This window comes from Rhinatrema bivittatum, unplaced genomic scaffold (genome assembly GCF_901001135.1).
Source record: "Rhinatrema bivittatum unplaced genomic scaffold, aRhiBiv1.1, whole genome shotgun sequence".
In the NCBI taxonomy this organism is placed as follows: Eukaryota; Metazoa; Chordata; class Amphibia; order Gymnophiona; family Rhinatrematidae; genus Rhinatrema; species Rhinatrema bivittatum.
In genome coordinates, this window is record NW_021821462.1 from 1 (window position 1) to 15,959 (window position 15,959).

Sequence of the window (15,959 nt, forward strand, 5' to 3'; positions counted from 1 at the left end):
TAACATCCCTGAATCACAATAAAAGTACGTTCTGTAATCCATTCACCCACACACTGCAACTGACAAGCCACATTAGAGAGTCTAAAATCCGGTAAATTACGCCCTCCCTGCTCCCGGGGGCACTCCAGGACTGCATAAGCCAACCGAACCAGTTTCCCCTTCCACAAAATCTTTTGTAAACTAGCGCACAATTGCCGAAGATCCTCCAGCTCTCAACCAACAGGGTATCATGTGCAGCAGATAGAGAAGCCGTGGCACCATTACCATTTTAATAAGAGCACTTCTACCAAATAGGGAAAGTGGCAATGGGGTCCAGAGCTGCAGCTGCGCCCGAAGCTTAAGGAGCCATGGGGCAATATTTAACTCATAAAGCTGTGCCAGCTTTCGGGGTATCCACACGCCCAGATATTAGTTTTTTTAATATCTGTAATTTATAAAAACTGTCTTTTACTATGATACTCTGGCACTCTGTAATTTGTAGGTGTCTCTTGCTTATCATTTTATTTTCTCTGCCTGTTTGAGCTTGTAATGTGGTTGGGAGTCTCATTATTTTATTCTTATTGTTAAATGCCTGTTTAATTAAGCATTTAATAAAAATAAAGAGTTATAAAAAAATAAAAAAAAGTATAATTGCGCTAAGTAGGATTTCGCAAGGGCCAGATATCAACTAGACCCCGGTCGGAGATCAAATTTCTAAGTGATTGTGACATCTGGAACCTCCTGCACCAGAGCTAGTATTATCTAGTTACGGATATCTAGTTAGGTTAAAATCTTCCCCAAATATAAAATGACCCTCCACCCATTCCTCCAAGAGGGCAGAAATACATTTAAAGAAGGGGCCTTGTTCTGTATTCAGGCCATATGTAGTGAGGAGCGCAAACAATTCTCCATCAAGCATGGCTTTGAGAGCAATGTACCTGCCCTCAGCATCTCGCCTAATATCCTTGACATCTGCTACTAAATTGCTTGCAAACAAAGTACCCACTCCACAATATTTCTTTTTAATTGTGGTAGAGGCCAAATACTGCTAAGGGAATGACCCATCCCACAACAACTGTTCCGTGCATTTAAATAGATGGGTTTCCTGACAGAAGATAGCATTGGCCTGTAAACCCCTGGCCTCTTGAAATAAGTTTCCTCTTGACTGGGGTATTTAAACCCTTGGTGTTAATGGAAATTATGCGCAGAACTGCCATCATGTAATGTCTTATGACTATCGAATCCCACCAGCCCGTATCTTTCATATAGTAACTCAGCCCAGCCCCCCGTGTAACATACCCAGCCACCAGGTCAAAGAAACAACTGTTCAATCACCCATACCTATCCCTCCCCCTTTCCCCCCAATCCCAAGCACAAATCCACCTTCCAATCTGGCAGGTCACCTCTGTGAGGAACGAAGACATCGTGCTATCTAGCCACTCCAACCCTACCCCCGACTCACCCATTAGTGAAGAAACAGAAATTATGAAGAAAGTCCCCCTTTTTGCCCAACCAAAAGCTAAACATGCCCACGGTAAAGCGTCTGGTAAAATGTAGAAACGCCGCCCAGTCCCACATTAATCAACCAGCCTATAACTCAAGAAGACCAAGTTGTTCAAGCTGGAGGCTCCCTGGAAGGGAGTGAACTGCTAGAATGTCTTTGAAAACGTCTGCCTCCCCTGTCCACACGCTGCCATCTTGGAGTGTCATTACACATTTGTCCACTTCTGGATATAGGTGCGATGATAACTGAAGAAGTTACTTCCAGACCTGTGGCTTGCAAAATATCCATCACCTCAGTCACTGTGGTAACACGGAAGGCCACTCCAGCAATACTGAAGCTCAAGTCAAATGGGAAAAGCCACCTTTATTTGTTGTTGTTCCCACAAAGCGTAAAAACATCTCTGAATTCTCTGTGCTTGTATATGGTCGAAACAGCTAAATCTTGGTATATTTCCACCTTGTGGCTCTTCCATAGTATAAACCCCGACTTCCAGGCCCTGTAGCAATTTCCTCTTTCAAAGAGAAACTATGAAAACATGTTATGTCACGTGACTGGTTACTGCACATAGCCCCCAATGCTCTGTGCGCTCTCTCCAATTTCACTACAGGGATCTCTGCTGATTCTGCACGCAAACCCAGAACTTGCTCGCTTATGCTAGCAACTACTTGCTTACAGTCAGCAAATTCAGGGCTCTCTGGTATCCCACAGAACCTTAAGTTCATCTCCTGGACCTGTCTTCTAGGTCCTCAATACGATTTAGTAAATCCAGATTAGTTTGCAAAGTTTACCTTGGGACAATTTACAGCCAGACAGCTCAGAGGCCTGGTCTTCCAGATGGACCTCAGTGTCTTCGACCCACCTCTCCAACTCGGTGATGTAGGTTTTCATCTCAGCAAGCAGACTTTGAATCTTTGTTTTCAAGCCTGCCATATCTTTTCGCAGAGCCCCAAACCAGCTTATAAAATCGGTCCGGGTTGGCACGCGCCATCTCCCACCTCACCCCCAAGTGCTCCGCTCACCTCCGGCACCACACGGTTGGCCTGGAAACCACTGTCGGGGCTCGCATCCAACAGCACAGTGGCATTTTGTGAACAAGAACTTTTGCAGATCCACTCTTATCTTGTGCATCGCCATTCCGCCAATGAGGACTGCTGGGGTACAAAGAGGATGCGCTGATGGACCACGGAGATTCAATATTAGGGGATTCAGCTTGAGTCAGGTCAAGAGCTCCGGGCTTATGCAGCCATTGTGGATGATGACATCACTTCCTTCCTCACTGAAAAATGAATTGTTTTGCATTCTTTGAGTCTCTATCCCTTCAGCTTCATAGGATGATCTTTTATTCTTTAAGCTTTCCAGTCTATGGAAAATGCTACCTTCCACATCTTATTGAAGCCTGCCAAACATTTGAATATCTCCCTTTTCTCTTCTTCCTTATAGAAGCATATTTGACCTCCTTCAAATCTCTCTCTCTCTCTATGGCTATACACTATTTGGTGGTTCTCTTTTCAACTGTCTCTACCTTTCAATGTAGATGGTCTCCAGAACTGCATATAGTACTCAAGGATGGGTCTCAAAGATCAATAGAGATTTTCCCAGCTGTATACTCATAAGTGAATATCCATCCTCCCATATTCAAATTGGAAATGTAGAAATCTGAGTCCATACCAAAGACTGAGTACCACTAAGTTAAAGGAGCAGCTCCTGCTCCTGAAATAGAAGACGACTTCCATTGCTTTCTACTTCATTACATATTTTATCTGATTTTTATATTCTGCTTTTCAGCAACTTGCAAAGTGGATCACACTGAGGTACTGTAGTACATATAACTTTGTCACAGCTACAAAACATTTTAAAAATAATTTTCCAAAAAAAATAAGTTTCATTTTGGAAAAGTGAGCAGAGTTGAGGGTAATCTCTTACCGGGGAGAAGGAGGCGGACAGGGTGTTTCAATTATTTGGGTCTTCTTAGCATCCAGGGACTGGAATTCTGCTATCAGAGCTTCAAGATCTTCCTGAAAACATATACAATCCAAATAAGTCTCACATATCTGTAACAAGGTTATGTGCCATAGAAAATCAATATTATATTTACAGTTTCCAGAGGGAACAGCTATGTTAGTCTGTAGCAGCAAAAGCAACAAAGAGGCTAGTGGCACTTTACAGAGTAACTGATTTATTGAAGCATGAGCTTTTACTACTACTTGGCAGTAGAGGAGGACCAGAAGGCTCATCTGCATACTGCATCCCCTGGGAGAGGAGTCCAGAGGTCACCGCAAGCGATCCAGGGATTGACTTCCACAGCCCCAGCCTCCAGAGGCCCCACACCCTTTGCAGTAGAGGACCGGAAGCTCTCAAACCCTTCAATTAACCGAGTGAAGATTAATTTAACAGTGCTTAAAGAGGATTGGTTTAAGTATAGCTTTCAGAAATGTTTGGACTTATAAAAGTTTGGTGAAAGGTGAAATTGAGGGATATATTCTTTAGATTTTGTGTGTGTCTGAGGTAATAAGCAAGCCAGAGATAGTTAATTCTAATATCTGTCTTTCCCACCCACTCAACCCTTGATTTTTAGGCACAAGACACTTTCTCATTAAAAATCAATCAGGGTCTTAATCTAAATCATACTATTGAACCAGCCCTTATAGAAAGTTTAATCATCCCCTTGTAGGACACTAGCTGATTAATTAGTAAATTCACCTGTAAATTTAAAGTACTCTCATTCCAACTCCCTTAGTATCCTAAACTTAACTAGGAACTCAATAAAGCTAAGATGAAGGCAGCAGTCCAGCAGCAAGAGGGGGGCTTTCCAGTCTTTTGCATTGAGTGTCACACGTATGATTTTTTACCCACCGGTGAGAGATTGTATGTGTGTACTCTGTGCAAAGAGCTCCTGGCTCTCAGGGAACGAATCTGAGCTCTGGAGGCTAGAGTAGCAGACTTGAAGGAGCTGAGGCAGACAAAGAGGTACATTGATGAAACCTTCAGCAACATAGTAGCCAAGTCCCAAATCCAGTCTGGCAGCCCCAGTGCTGCCTTGGATCAGAAAGGTCTCCCAGTAGGAGAACATCACCCTGGTGTAGCAGGAAGTGATCCTGTAGCAAGGACCTGCTCTCCAGGTGATGTATTGTCCTCTCGCACTGAGGACAAGTCTCCCAGGGCTACTGCCCAGGAGGGAAGGGTTAGGCCGACCATCATAGTTGGTGATTCAATTATTAGTCTCGGCCACACCTCAATGTCCTCAGCCATGATGGAAAACAGATATAAACTGTTGTACCACTGACATTACTCCCCGACCCATTTAGCCAGGTGGCAACCAGGCCAGTCTCATAAGAACATAAGAAAATGCCATACTGGGTCAGACCAAGGGTCCATCAAGCCCAGCATCCTGTTTCCAACAGTGGCCAATCCAGGCCATAAGAACCTGGCAAGTACCCAAAAACTAAGTCTATTCCATGTAACCATTGCTAATGGCAGTGGTCTCCTTTATGTTGGAGACAATGTTGGAGACAATGTTCACAAATAGGATCCTTTTTTCACATGTGGTGGCGATGTCCGCAAATACAAATATTCTGGCAGGATTGCCAGAGTTTGATGGAAAGGGTAGTAGGCATTCGGGTTCCACTCAGGGTTGATAGCTGGCTGCTAGGGATTCATTATGAGGCATATACAGAGGAGCAACAGAGGCTGTTTACGTATGTGCTTAAGGCCACCCACCTTTTGGTAGCGGCCCAATGGAAGGCTCCTAACATACCGACCCAGTCAAAGCTACTAGCTAAACTCCGTCAGAAATATTTAATAGAAAAATTGACAGCGGTTCGAAGAGACACAATACCCAAATTTCATGGGATTTGGTCTCGCCTAAAGCCATACCTCCAAGAATAAACCAGCTCTAGGGAGCTATTCTTCCCCCCTTTCGTTGCGGCCTTGATATGTAAAGGCTATCGAATGGATGGGGAGCCTGGTAGGAAAGGGTAGGAGGGGGATGGGGGGGGGATAGTGGCGATGTTCTCAGGGGGTCAGAGCCATTGGAGTGGCATATTTCGGCTGTATAGTTCCTACTGTCTGAAATGCTATTAGCTAATATATTTCTCCTGTTAGCTACAATATGCTATTCTCCATGTTATATTTCTATCAACTGACCCTGGTTTATTGACTATGTTTTATATGTCTTATAGTTAATAAAAATTGTCAATAAAAAAAAACAAGAAATGTAGATATCAGGGGGCTGGTGGACGTGAGGACCGCCTGGTAACTTGCCTGCCTGGTGCGAAGGTGGCAGATCTCACATCACCTAGATAAGATTATAGACAGTGCTGGGGAGGAGTCGGCTGTCGTGGTACATGTGTGCACCGACATAGGAAAATGTGGGAGAGAGGCTCTGGAAGCCAAATGGAGAGACTACTTACCTGATAATCTCGTTTTCCTTAGTGTAGGCAGATGGACTCAGAACAAATGGGTATAGTGTGCTCGTGCTAGCAGTTGGAGACGGATCTGACGTCAGCACGGGGTACATATACCCCTGCAGGAAGTGCAGCAGCTCAGTAATCTTCCTTGCAAAAGCTTCATGGATATATGTGTGACTGACCGATTGATTAACCGAACATGATTAACCTGACAGATTGATAGTAGCTGGAGACCGCCAGTGTTCTCAACCGGAAGGCGTCGACATCCGGCAGGGTGGATGCCCTATGTAAGAAAACATGGCTTACCTTGAGTCGGTGAATCCCCATGTGTATCGGCAGCCGGTCGGGATGCTGAGTCCATCTGCCTACACTAAGGAAAACAAGATTATCAGGTAAGTAATCTCTCCATTTCCTAGCGTGTAGCAGATGGACTCAGAACAAATGGGATGTACAAAAGCTACTCCCGGACTGGGTGGGAGGCTGCCCGAGGTCCGTTTAGGATTGCCCTTGCAAATGCTGTGTCCTCCCTGGCCTGGACGTCCAGACGGTAGAATCTGGAGAAGGTATGGAGGGAGGACCACGTTGCCGCTTTACATATCTCTGCAGGCGACAGCATCCTAGTTTCTGCCCAGGAGGCCGCTTGCGCTCTGGTAGAGTGAGCCTTAACCCATAGAGGTGGTGGTTTTTCCACTTCTACGTAGGCCGCCTTGATAACTTCTTTGATCCAGCGAGCAATAGTCGCCCGTGAGGCCGCTTCTCCTTGCCTCTTCCCACTGTGAAGGACGAACAGGTGGTCCGTCTTTCGTACTGCTTCCGACATTTCCAGGTATGTGGACAGCAGCCTGCCGATGTCGAGATGATGCAGTATTCGACCTGCTTCCGATTTCTTCAACCCTTCCATGGTTGGCAAGGATATGGTTTGGTTGAGGTGGAAGTGTGAGACTTCTTTGGGTAAGAAGGAAGGAACCGTGCGAAGATGGATAGCCCCTGGAGTGATTCTGAGAAACGGATCGCGGCAGGACAAAGCTTGTAGCTCTGAGATGCGGCGTGCTGAGCATACGGCCAGCAAGAACACCATCTTCAAGGTTAACAAACGGAGGGACAGGCCTCGGAGGGGTCTGAAGGCAGGTCCCGCTAGGAATTCCAAAACTAGGTTGAAGTTCCACAGGGGCACTGGCCACTTCAGTGGTGGGCGAATGTGTTTGACTCCTTTCAGGAAACGTGAAACATCTGGGTGTGTGGCAATGCTATTGCCATCACTCCTGGGGCCGTAGCAGGATAGCGCTGCCACCTGAACCTTGATTGAATTGAGGGACAGACCCTTCTGGAGCCCATCTTGCAGGAAATCCAAAATGATGGGGATTTTAGCAGCATGTGGATTGGTGCTGCGAGTTTCGCACCAGGCTTCAAATACTCTCCAGATCCTTATATAAGTCAGTGATGTGGAGAACTTGCGTGCACGGAGGAGTGTATCTATTACCGGCCCCAAGTACCCCCTTTTCTTCAGTCGAGCCCTCTCAATGGCCAGACCATAAGAGAGAATTGAGCTGGATCCTCGTGGAGGATGGGACCTTGTCGCTGCAGGTCCCTGTGAGGGGGCAGGGGTAGAGGATCCCCTGCCAGTAGTCTTCTCATGTCTGCGTACCAGGGTCTTCTTGGCCAGTCTGGGGCCACCAGAAGAACTAGGCCTCTGTGCCGCTGAATCCTGTGTATAATGGCGCCCAGCATAGCAGGCACAGGGTGGAAGTCACTTCAGGCTGCGCCGCTCTCAGGTAGCATGCCGGACAGAGGGCTGGACCCTTGGCTGTCTTGGGCGGCGGGGCCATGATTTGCCCATGTAGTCTGTACAGGCACGCATGCTGGGAGGCCTGGTTATGTGCTCCGGGTGCGCCTACGTTGTGCGTGTAGGAGCGGAAGATGCGCACGGGCCTAGTTGTGTACTTGGCACCCATGAGCGTGCCGCTGTGCGCCCGGCCCCAGATGCACGCGCCGCTGTGCGCAGATGCACATGCCGCTGTGCACACAAATACTTTGTGTGCACGGCTCAGTTGTGCAGCCGATGCGGCGACCGAGGGGGGGGGGGGGGGGGAGGCGCCGGCGACCACGCGATAAGATGGCGGCCCCGCAGGGGATCTCCAGGTGGGAGGACCTTCTTGCCGGATCGGGATCTAGCCCAGACGGGGCTGCTCAACCTGACTGTAGAGACACCGGAGAGACGGTCTGTGCGGCTGTCTGAGCCTCAGAGACCGGAGACTTAGAGAAAGTTTTCTACCTTACCTTGTCTCGGCACTTTCCGGTCCTCTGCCGGGCGGTCTCAGGCTGCGAGGAGAGAGGGAACTACCTTCACCGCCGCGCTCTGTTTTGCACCCACTGCCTCTCAGCCGTTCCCTTTTCAGGGGACTAAGTCCAAGCCGGTACCGAGGCTTACCTCTGAGGGATCTCGGAAATCACCTCAGGAAATCTCGACTGGGGGAGGGACCTTTAGGTATCACCGCAGGAGAACTGGGCTCGTTTTGGAGGTACGGATTTCTTTGTTTCTTCTTTAAATTTGGAGTTTGGTTTTCTAACGCTGTGCAAGCGTGTGTGAAGTCCCGAACTGCTATGGAGATGGAAAAAACTGAAGAACAGAGCCTCGTGCACGGGTATATGTAGTGCTGACATCAGATTGAAATCTGACTCCATCTCCAACTGCTATCAGGAGCACACTATATCCATTGGTCCTGAGTCCATCTGTGACACGCTAGGAAAGGAAGCTTTCTTTTCTAAGCCCGTGTCACCCCCCTTCCAGAGCGTCTTCAGGGTCTGAGTCAACAGACTTGGCCACTCATCTTTGTGGAAAAAAAAAAATGGAGCAGAGACCAATGTGGCTCCAAATCAAGTCCCCATCGGAGTCATCCAACGTATCATGATCCACATCCGCCTGAACACCTCCAGTCCACAGTGGCTGAGGTACAGAGAAGGGCGACCAAAATGATAAGGGGAATGGAACAGCTCCCTTATGAGGAAAGACTAAAGAGGTTAGGACTTTTCAGCTTGGAGAAGAGACGGCTGAGGGGGGATATGATAGAGGTGTTTAAAATCATGAGAGGTCTAGAACGGGTAGATGTGAATCGGTTATTTACTCTTTCGGATAGTAGAAAGACTAGGGGGCACTCCATGAAGTTAGCATGGGGCACATTTAAAACTAATCGGAGAAAGTTCTTTTTCACTCAACGCACTATTAAACTCTGGAATTTGTTGTCAGAGGATGTGGTTAGTGCAGTTAGTGTAGCTGTGTTTAAAAAAGGATTGGATAAGTTCTTGGAGGAGAAGTCCATTACCTGCTATTAAGTTCACTTAGAGAATAGCCACTGCCATTAGCAATGGTTACATGGAATAGACTTAGTTTTTGGGTACTTGCCAGTTCTTATGGCCTGGATTGGCCACTATTGGGAACAGGATGCTGGGCTTGATGGATCCTTGGTCTGACCCAGTATGGAAAAAAAAATGGGAGACCCGAGCACGATTCCTTTGCTCTGCCTCCGTGGGACGCCCCTGCAGACAAGTCTGCAGGCCCTGGAAAAATTCCACCCAGGAGGAGGAGAGGATGGATCCACAATGGGGCCCATAGGCCCAAACCTGGCACTCTTCGACCCTTCTCTCGGGGATGCCTCTGCCATCAAGAACAAGGAGGGAAGGGAACTGTCCGCTGTTGTCACCTCCAGCCCCACTCCCCTCCGGAGCCATAGTAGGCCAAGGGGTTGCCCCAACATAGGCAAAATCTGAAGTAGCCAAACCACCTTGAGCATCTAAACAGCACTGATACAGGCGTAGAGACAGTGATGGCTGGAGTGCCCTTATATGTCAAGCCTCACAGATAGCAAGACGCTTAGATTTTTTTGTACCCAGCACCATAGTTTTCATGTCCTTGGCTATAGACAGCCTCCAGCATGCACCCCAAGAGCACCTGGGTGTACCTGCGCAAATACGTGCATAAGTACCTGTGCACATGCGCGCCCAAGTCAGGACACCACTGTGTAGCGAGAATACACGCACACACCTACGCACGTATGGGGAAAAACGCCACCGCAGCCTACCATGCGGCTGACTGAACTGAGCCTGAAAAGCGTGGCCTTGCCAAAAGCATCTCAACCTGCCAAGTCTGAGGCGCCTCCCTTTTATACTAATTCCCCAGAGAAGTGAGAGGGAAAAGGGGGTAAGAGACAGAGGAAAAATGCCGAGGGAAGGAGGACCCAGTAACTACAAAAAAAAAAAATGGGAGCTTAAAACTTCCCTATTGTATTTTTTTTTTTTTTACCTGAGTTCAGCCCTCCCTGACTGAGAGCACGATTGGGTCACCGACTACAGGGGGAGAGGGCACAAGTCTTCACCACTGAGCACTCCCTTGTCCTCTTTTCTGTCCCCTCCCCCCCCCCCCTTTTTTTTTTTTTTTTTAATAAAGTCTACGCCTGCTCAGGTTTTCAGACTTAAAGTGCTCAACTGTGAGAGGGACCAAACCTTTGTCACCTCAGAAGCTCAAGCTGTGTGTCTGAGTCTTCTAATATTCTATCTTCAGGTTTTTTGGGGGGGTTTTTCACCACAAGTAATCCCCACGAGGGAGATGCATGTCCACCATTTGCTAGAGACAGAGAATACTGGCAGGCTGTCAGGGCTATACATCAGTGCAGAGCTTTCCAAAGTGTGTGTCGCGACACTTTAGTGTGTCACCTGCAGTGTGCCGCGCAAGCCCGGTGCATGTGACGGGGCGGAGCAAGTGGTATACCGAGGAGAGGTCAGAGGGAGCCAATGCAGCCGCCGGTGGACCTCATCCCACTGGCGGCTGAATAGTTAAACATCGCTGTGCCGGAGACACACAGCAGGAAGATCGGCAGGGCCGTGGTGGAGCTCATGTCACCACGGCCCGAAGAAAAAGGTCACGTCTAAACGTGCAGGTGCTCCTCCTCCTTCCTGCCCACGCGGCCCCAGAAGAAAAATGTTGCCGAGCCGCACTGACAGGAAGGAGGAGGAGCATCAGCCGCATGCAGAAGAGGAGCAGCATTGTTGCAGTGGGCTGAGAAGAGGAGGAGGCCCGGTAGCAGGACCCCCACCGCGGATCGGCCCAAGAAGATCCGGGCCGCTGCAGAGCCCATCCTGCAGCGACCTGTGAAGAGGACGCCCAGAGGTAAGAGAGAGGCTAAGAGCCCGTAAAGTGTGTGCATGAGATGAGCTGAGAGATTGTGTGTGGGAGTGAGGACCTGAATGTTTGCAGAGACAGCATGTGAGAGCCTGTGTGTGTGTGAGAGAGACAGCATGTGACAGTGAGAGCCTGTGTGTATGAATGACTGTATGAGAGAGAGCATGTGAGAGTGAGAGCCTGTGTGTGTGTGTGTGTGTGTGTGTGAGAGAGAAAGCATGTGAGAATGAGAACCTGACTGTATGTTTGAGGGAAGAAGATAGATGGAGAGAAAAGAAATAGAAAAAAAGACAATATGAAAGGAATTGGCAAAAAAATAAGAAAGGGAAGGTGGAACAAAAAAGCCTGTGACCAACCGATTAGAAAACTAAGATCAGACAGCAAAGGTAAAAAAAAAATAAATTACTTTTTACTGTTTGGCACATGTAATCTTTGGTAATGTGCAAGAGTAGCACTTTCTCTATGCGGATCTCACAATGTACGAGATCAACATGGAGGAAGTGGAAACCCACGGGGCCTGCACAGAGGAGGCAGCAGAATGGGCTTCAGTGCCAATAGCAGCAATCAGCGCCTCCCCAATAGCCACGTGGCAGCAGTGACAGTGGCAGCACAGGAATGAGAGAGGCTCCGAGGTTGCTGGCAAAAGAAAGAGAGGGGGATCTGCCTTTAGTGTGTGCATGTGTATGAATGGGAGTCTGCCTGGGGGTGTATGTGTGTGAATGCATGGGTGCCTGCCTGAGGGTGTGTGTGTATGAGAATGAATGAGTGTTTTCCTGGGGTTTGTATGTGTGAGAATAGGTGCCTGCCTGTGTGTGGTGTATGTGAGTGTGTGAGAATGAATGTGTACATGCCTGTGTGTGGTGTATGTGTGTGTGTGTTTGTGTGAGAGTGACTGGGAGCTTGCCTGGGTGTGTGTGTTTGTGTGAGAGTGACTGGGAGCTTGCCTGGGTGTGTGTGTTTGTGTGAGAGTGACTGGGAGCTTGCCTGGGTGTGTGTGTTTGTGTGAGAGTGACTGGGAACTTGCCTGGGTGTGTGTGTTTGTGTGAGAGTGACTGGGAACTTGCCTGGGTGTGTGTGTTTGTGTGAGAGTGACTGGGAACTTGCCTGGGTGTGTGTGTTTGTGTGTATGTGAGGGAGCCAGAGAGAGTGAGAGCATGAGTGTGTATGGGAAAATCCAGGGGAGTAAGAGTTTGTGGGGGGGGGGGGGTGTGGAGGGGGAGAGTGTGTCAGTGTCTGTGAGAGCGAGAGGTTATGGTGGGTATAAGAGCATGAATGTGTATGTATGTGACAGTGTATGTGTGAGAGAGAATGGACATGTGAGTATGTGGAGAGAGAGAGAATAACCTCCTAATCCTTGACAATATCAGGGTGACTGGAAATCAAGAGCTCCCACGTATGGACAGCAGGGGCTTTTTAAAATCCTTATTAGTTTTAATTATTGGGTGTTATTTGATATATGTGCTGTTTTGAAATATTTTATTGGTGTTTGGGAAATTGTAAAAAATGTATATGATTTTAATTAATAGAAATTCTATTTATCAGTAGTTTTAAAATATTATTTTATTAGTATGGTTTTACTATTATAACTGATGCTTTATGTTTCTTGATTTTGTTTTATGAGGAATGAGGTTCTGTTTTTCCATTGTTAATACACAGAGTCTGGCTTCTTGGGGTTTCCATTTCAGTTTTTGTCTAATTTGTGCTCCTTTATTTTGTATTCTGTATTTGGTGAGGGTCTGTCTCTGCTCTGTGTGTGTGACCATGATGAGAGATTCTGCTAGCATAGGGATCTATAGCAATCGGGATTGTTTTGTTTCCTCAGTAGGTGGTGTATTGGTATTCCAGGACCCAGTGATATTTACCCTTGCTTTTTTACAGGTAGGGTTATTGTTGTTTGAGTCCTTTGTGTTATTACTGTTATGTTACAATGGGATTGCAGTATAGATTTTGAGTGTCTTTTTTGCGGGGTTTTGTGTTAGTTCACAATGTGCCTGGCAGTGGAAGGTGTTTGTGCTGCTGTTACTGTGAGGTGACACCAGAATTTGAAAATATCTTTTATTATGATGAGCTGTAAGAGAAACATCCAAGCTCCATTGTTTGGGGGAATTTCAGTGGATGCACAGAGTTACAGAACTGGAGGTGCAGGATTTATATTGACATTCTGAACCTTCCTATAAATTCCAGACTTCACTCTCATAGCCATATAGAATTAGTTGAATGAGGCTATCAAATAATTTTATAGTGTGAAACTGGCTAGCTTTTTAAAATTACACAGAAGACCCTTTGGACTTTTTTATTAACACCAAATATTCAAAAGCTGTGTTCATACCATCAAGCTCATATATCTCATTAAAGAGGTAAATTGAATAACATAATAACTTTGTTTTATTATTGTTACTCAAATTATAACAATATTAATCTTGGAATCTTATATATTGTTAATATAAATGAAAGGTTTTCACAAGATAGGTTGTGTCGTGAAACATTTTATTATGTATATATTTAAGGAAACATACATAAATTGTCAAAATACATTTCGTTCGTTTAACCTCTGGTTTGCTAGTAGACTGAATTACTGTGTCACGAAATTATGTTTGTCTAAAAAGTGTGTCACCAACATGAAAAGTTTGGAAAGCTCTGCATTAGTGACATCAGCGAGTCAATTTTCCTCCATCTGCTGGTAGGAGTGCATAACCCATTGATGTGGTTTGGCCTGCCCGAGTGCAGAGGAATTCCAATTGTTCCTCAGCTATCCTTTCTATGAATTCAACTAACATATTATTCTGGGAAAACATGGTAATTCAACAAGTTTTTACAGCAATTCTGAACATCTTCATACTTGTTTTTAATTTAATATATTTTAAGTGCAGAAGAGTTGTGTAACCAAACAGTTAAGATTCTGCAGGTATGTGCCTGAAATTAGTAAAGGCATGATTATTTCAGCTTTTAATTAGATTTTGTTATATAGTGTTGCTGATGGAAGGGGGCAGAGGGAGGGATTTTAGCAATTTATTTTATGAGGATTGTATGATATTGTTTGTTTTTATAATTATAGTGATTATTAATATTTTGACTGTAAGGAAAAGGCAGGTTACCAAAATCAAATACGGTACATAAATGTTGCTCTGATTGGTGCTCTTGTTACCGGGATGCTACACAAGGTGGCTAAAAGCAAAGATATAACATAAGTCACTTATCACAAATATCTCATGAAGTGTCCTGTATACATGCTCTAACAGGGCTGGAATTTTACTTATTTATAAATAAATTCATGCTCTTCCCAAGCTGGACAGATGGCCAGAATATAGGGTTTCACAAGACCAGGTTACTGTTTTATTTACCCAAATAAAACAGTAACCTTTCTATTACAAGTAACATGCACAGCTTTGAAAGGGAAGGGTTGAAGCCTCAGCTGCACTATGACAATCTGTCAGCAGCAGAGCCTTCAAGTCTGCAGCATTGCATATTCTCTGTTTCAGGACACTAACTCTCCCGGGGAAAGGATGCAGTAATTGGGGGTGAGGGCAGAGAGGCACAGTATTCTATGGTGAGGCTGCACTGACCCAGAGCAGATTGGGAGGAAGGGTGCCATAACAGTGGTAAGAACTGGAGAAGAATGCAGTTTACTGGGAGGGGAAGAAAAGAGGGTGCAGTATCCGAGAGGAAGCTTCATTGCCCCAGGATAAATGGTGGTGGGAAGGAAGGAGGAGGTGAAGGTGTAGCAGCAAAGGACATGGGGAAGATTTAATTTCCCGGCGATAGATATAGGGGAGGGTGCAGTATTCTGGCAGAAAGATGGGTGTAGCACTCTGGGCAGAACGTGCAGTGTTCTGGTGTAAGCGGGAGGAGTGGTAGGGGATGCGTAACTCTGGGGAGGAAGGGGGTACAGATTACCAGGGGAACAGGTGGAGAGGGAGAGTATGGGGGGGGGGGGGGGGGGAGCGATGAAGGTGCAGTACCCTGGGTGTGGGTGAAGGATAAAGCATTATTCTGGGGAGAGAGGTGCAGTATATTAGGGTAAACGGGAGAAGGGAGGGGGGCGATTGGGTGCAGGCGAAGTATCCCAGAGGTAAGTGGTGGGAAAGCAGAGGATGGGCGCTGCACTTTGCAATATCCTGGGATAAGAGAAGGTAGGTGGGCAGGGAGTGAGGGAATGCGGTATTCCAGGGTAGGCGGGGTGGGGGTGTACAGTATAGCGGGGTAAGTGGAGAATGGACGCTCTACTCCGAGGGGCGAGGCGCTATAGAAATGAGCAGGCGCGTGGGTGACTTTGGGACCAGACAGAGCTGCAGGGTTCCTGATAATGAGCCGCGCCCTGGATCTGCTCACCTCCTCTTTCCGGGACCGCTTGCAGGCTTTCTTCTCCAGCTTGGCCGCGGTTTTCTCGGCCCCTTTCCCCTTCTTCTCCTTCCGCCCCTTCTTCCCCATGCTTCCGAATCCCGCGAGCGGCCACTCACATGGCAACGCGCCACTTCCGGTTCCTGTCAGAAGCATTAGCTGGGCACAGCGCCCACTGCCGGGAGGAGGGTGTATTACTGCCAGGCCAGTTTTCTACGCCTGGCATTACTGGTGCCTGTGGTATTTGTAGTTCTGACTGTTCCTAAGAAAAGCAGGGCTGCACCTTCGTGCACGAAATGAGGTCAAACCAGGTGAACTGGAGCTGTCTTAGGACAAAGTTTCCCAAGTCCAGCCTGGTGACCCAACAGCCTGTCAGGATTTACTTTATGTGATTCGTAGCCTGCCAGCTCATAAAATAATGCTCTAGGCAGATAACAATCGCCGGGGACATTCACTTCATCAAAAACATATTTTTAACATTTATATTCCACCTTATGTGACTGGTCAGCCACCTGAAAGTAGATTTCGTTTCCTTGTCCCTAGAGGACTTACAATCTAA

General features: G+C 46.9%; 1 protein-coding gene across 1 annotated transcript; it reads right to left on the reverse strand.

Annotated features, from left to right (window-relative positions):
* Positions 1 to 2,698: 2,698 nt before the first annotated feature.
* Positions 2,699 to 15,533, reverse strand: LOC115082673 (kelch domain-containing protein 4-like). The gene is made up of 3 exons (XM_029586868.1): positions 15,392 to 15,533; positions 3,407 to 3,498; positions 2,699 to 2,759 (listed from the first exon to the last, which is right to left on the reverse strand). The coding sequence occupies exons 1-3, from the start codon at positions 15,488 to 15,490 to the stop codon at positions 2,699 to 2,701; spliced, it is 252 nt and encodes an 83-aa protein (XP_029442728.1). The 5' UTR covers positions 15,491 to 15,533.
* Between the last annotated feature and the right edge of the window lie 426 nt (positions 15,534 to 15,959).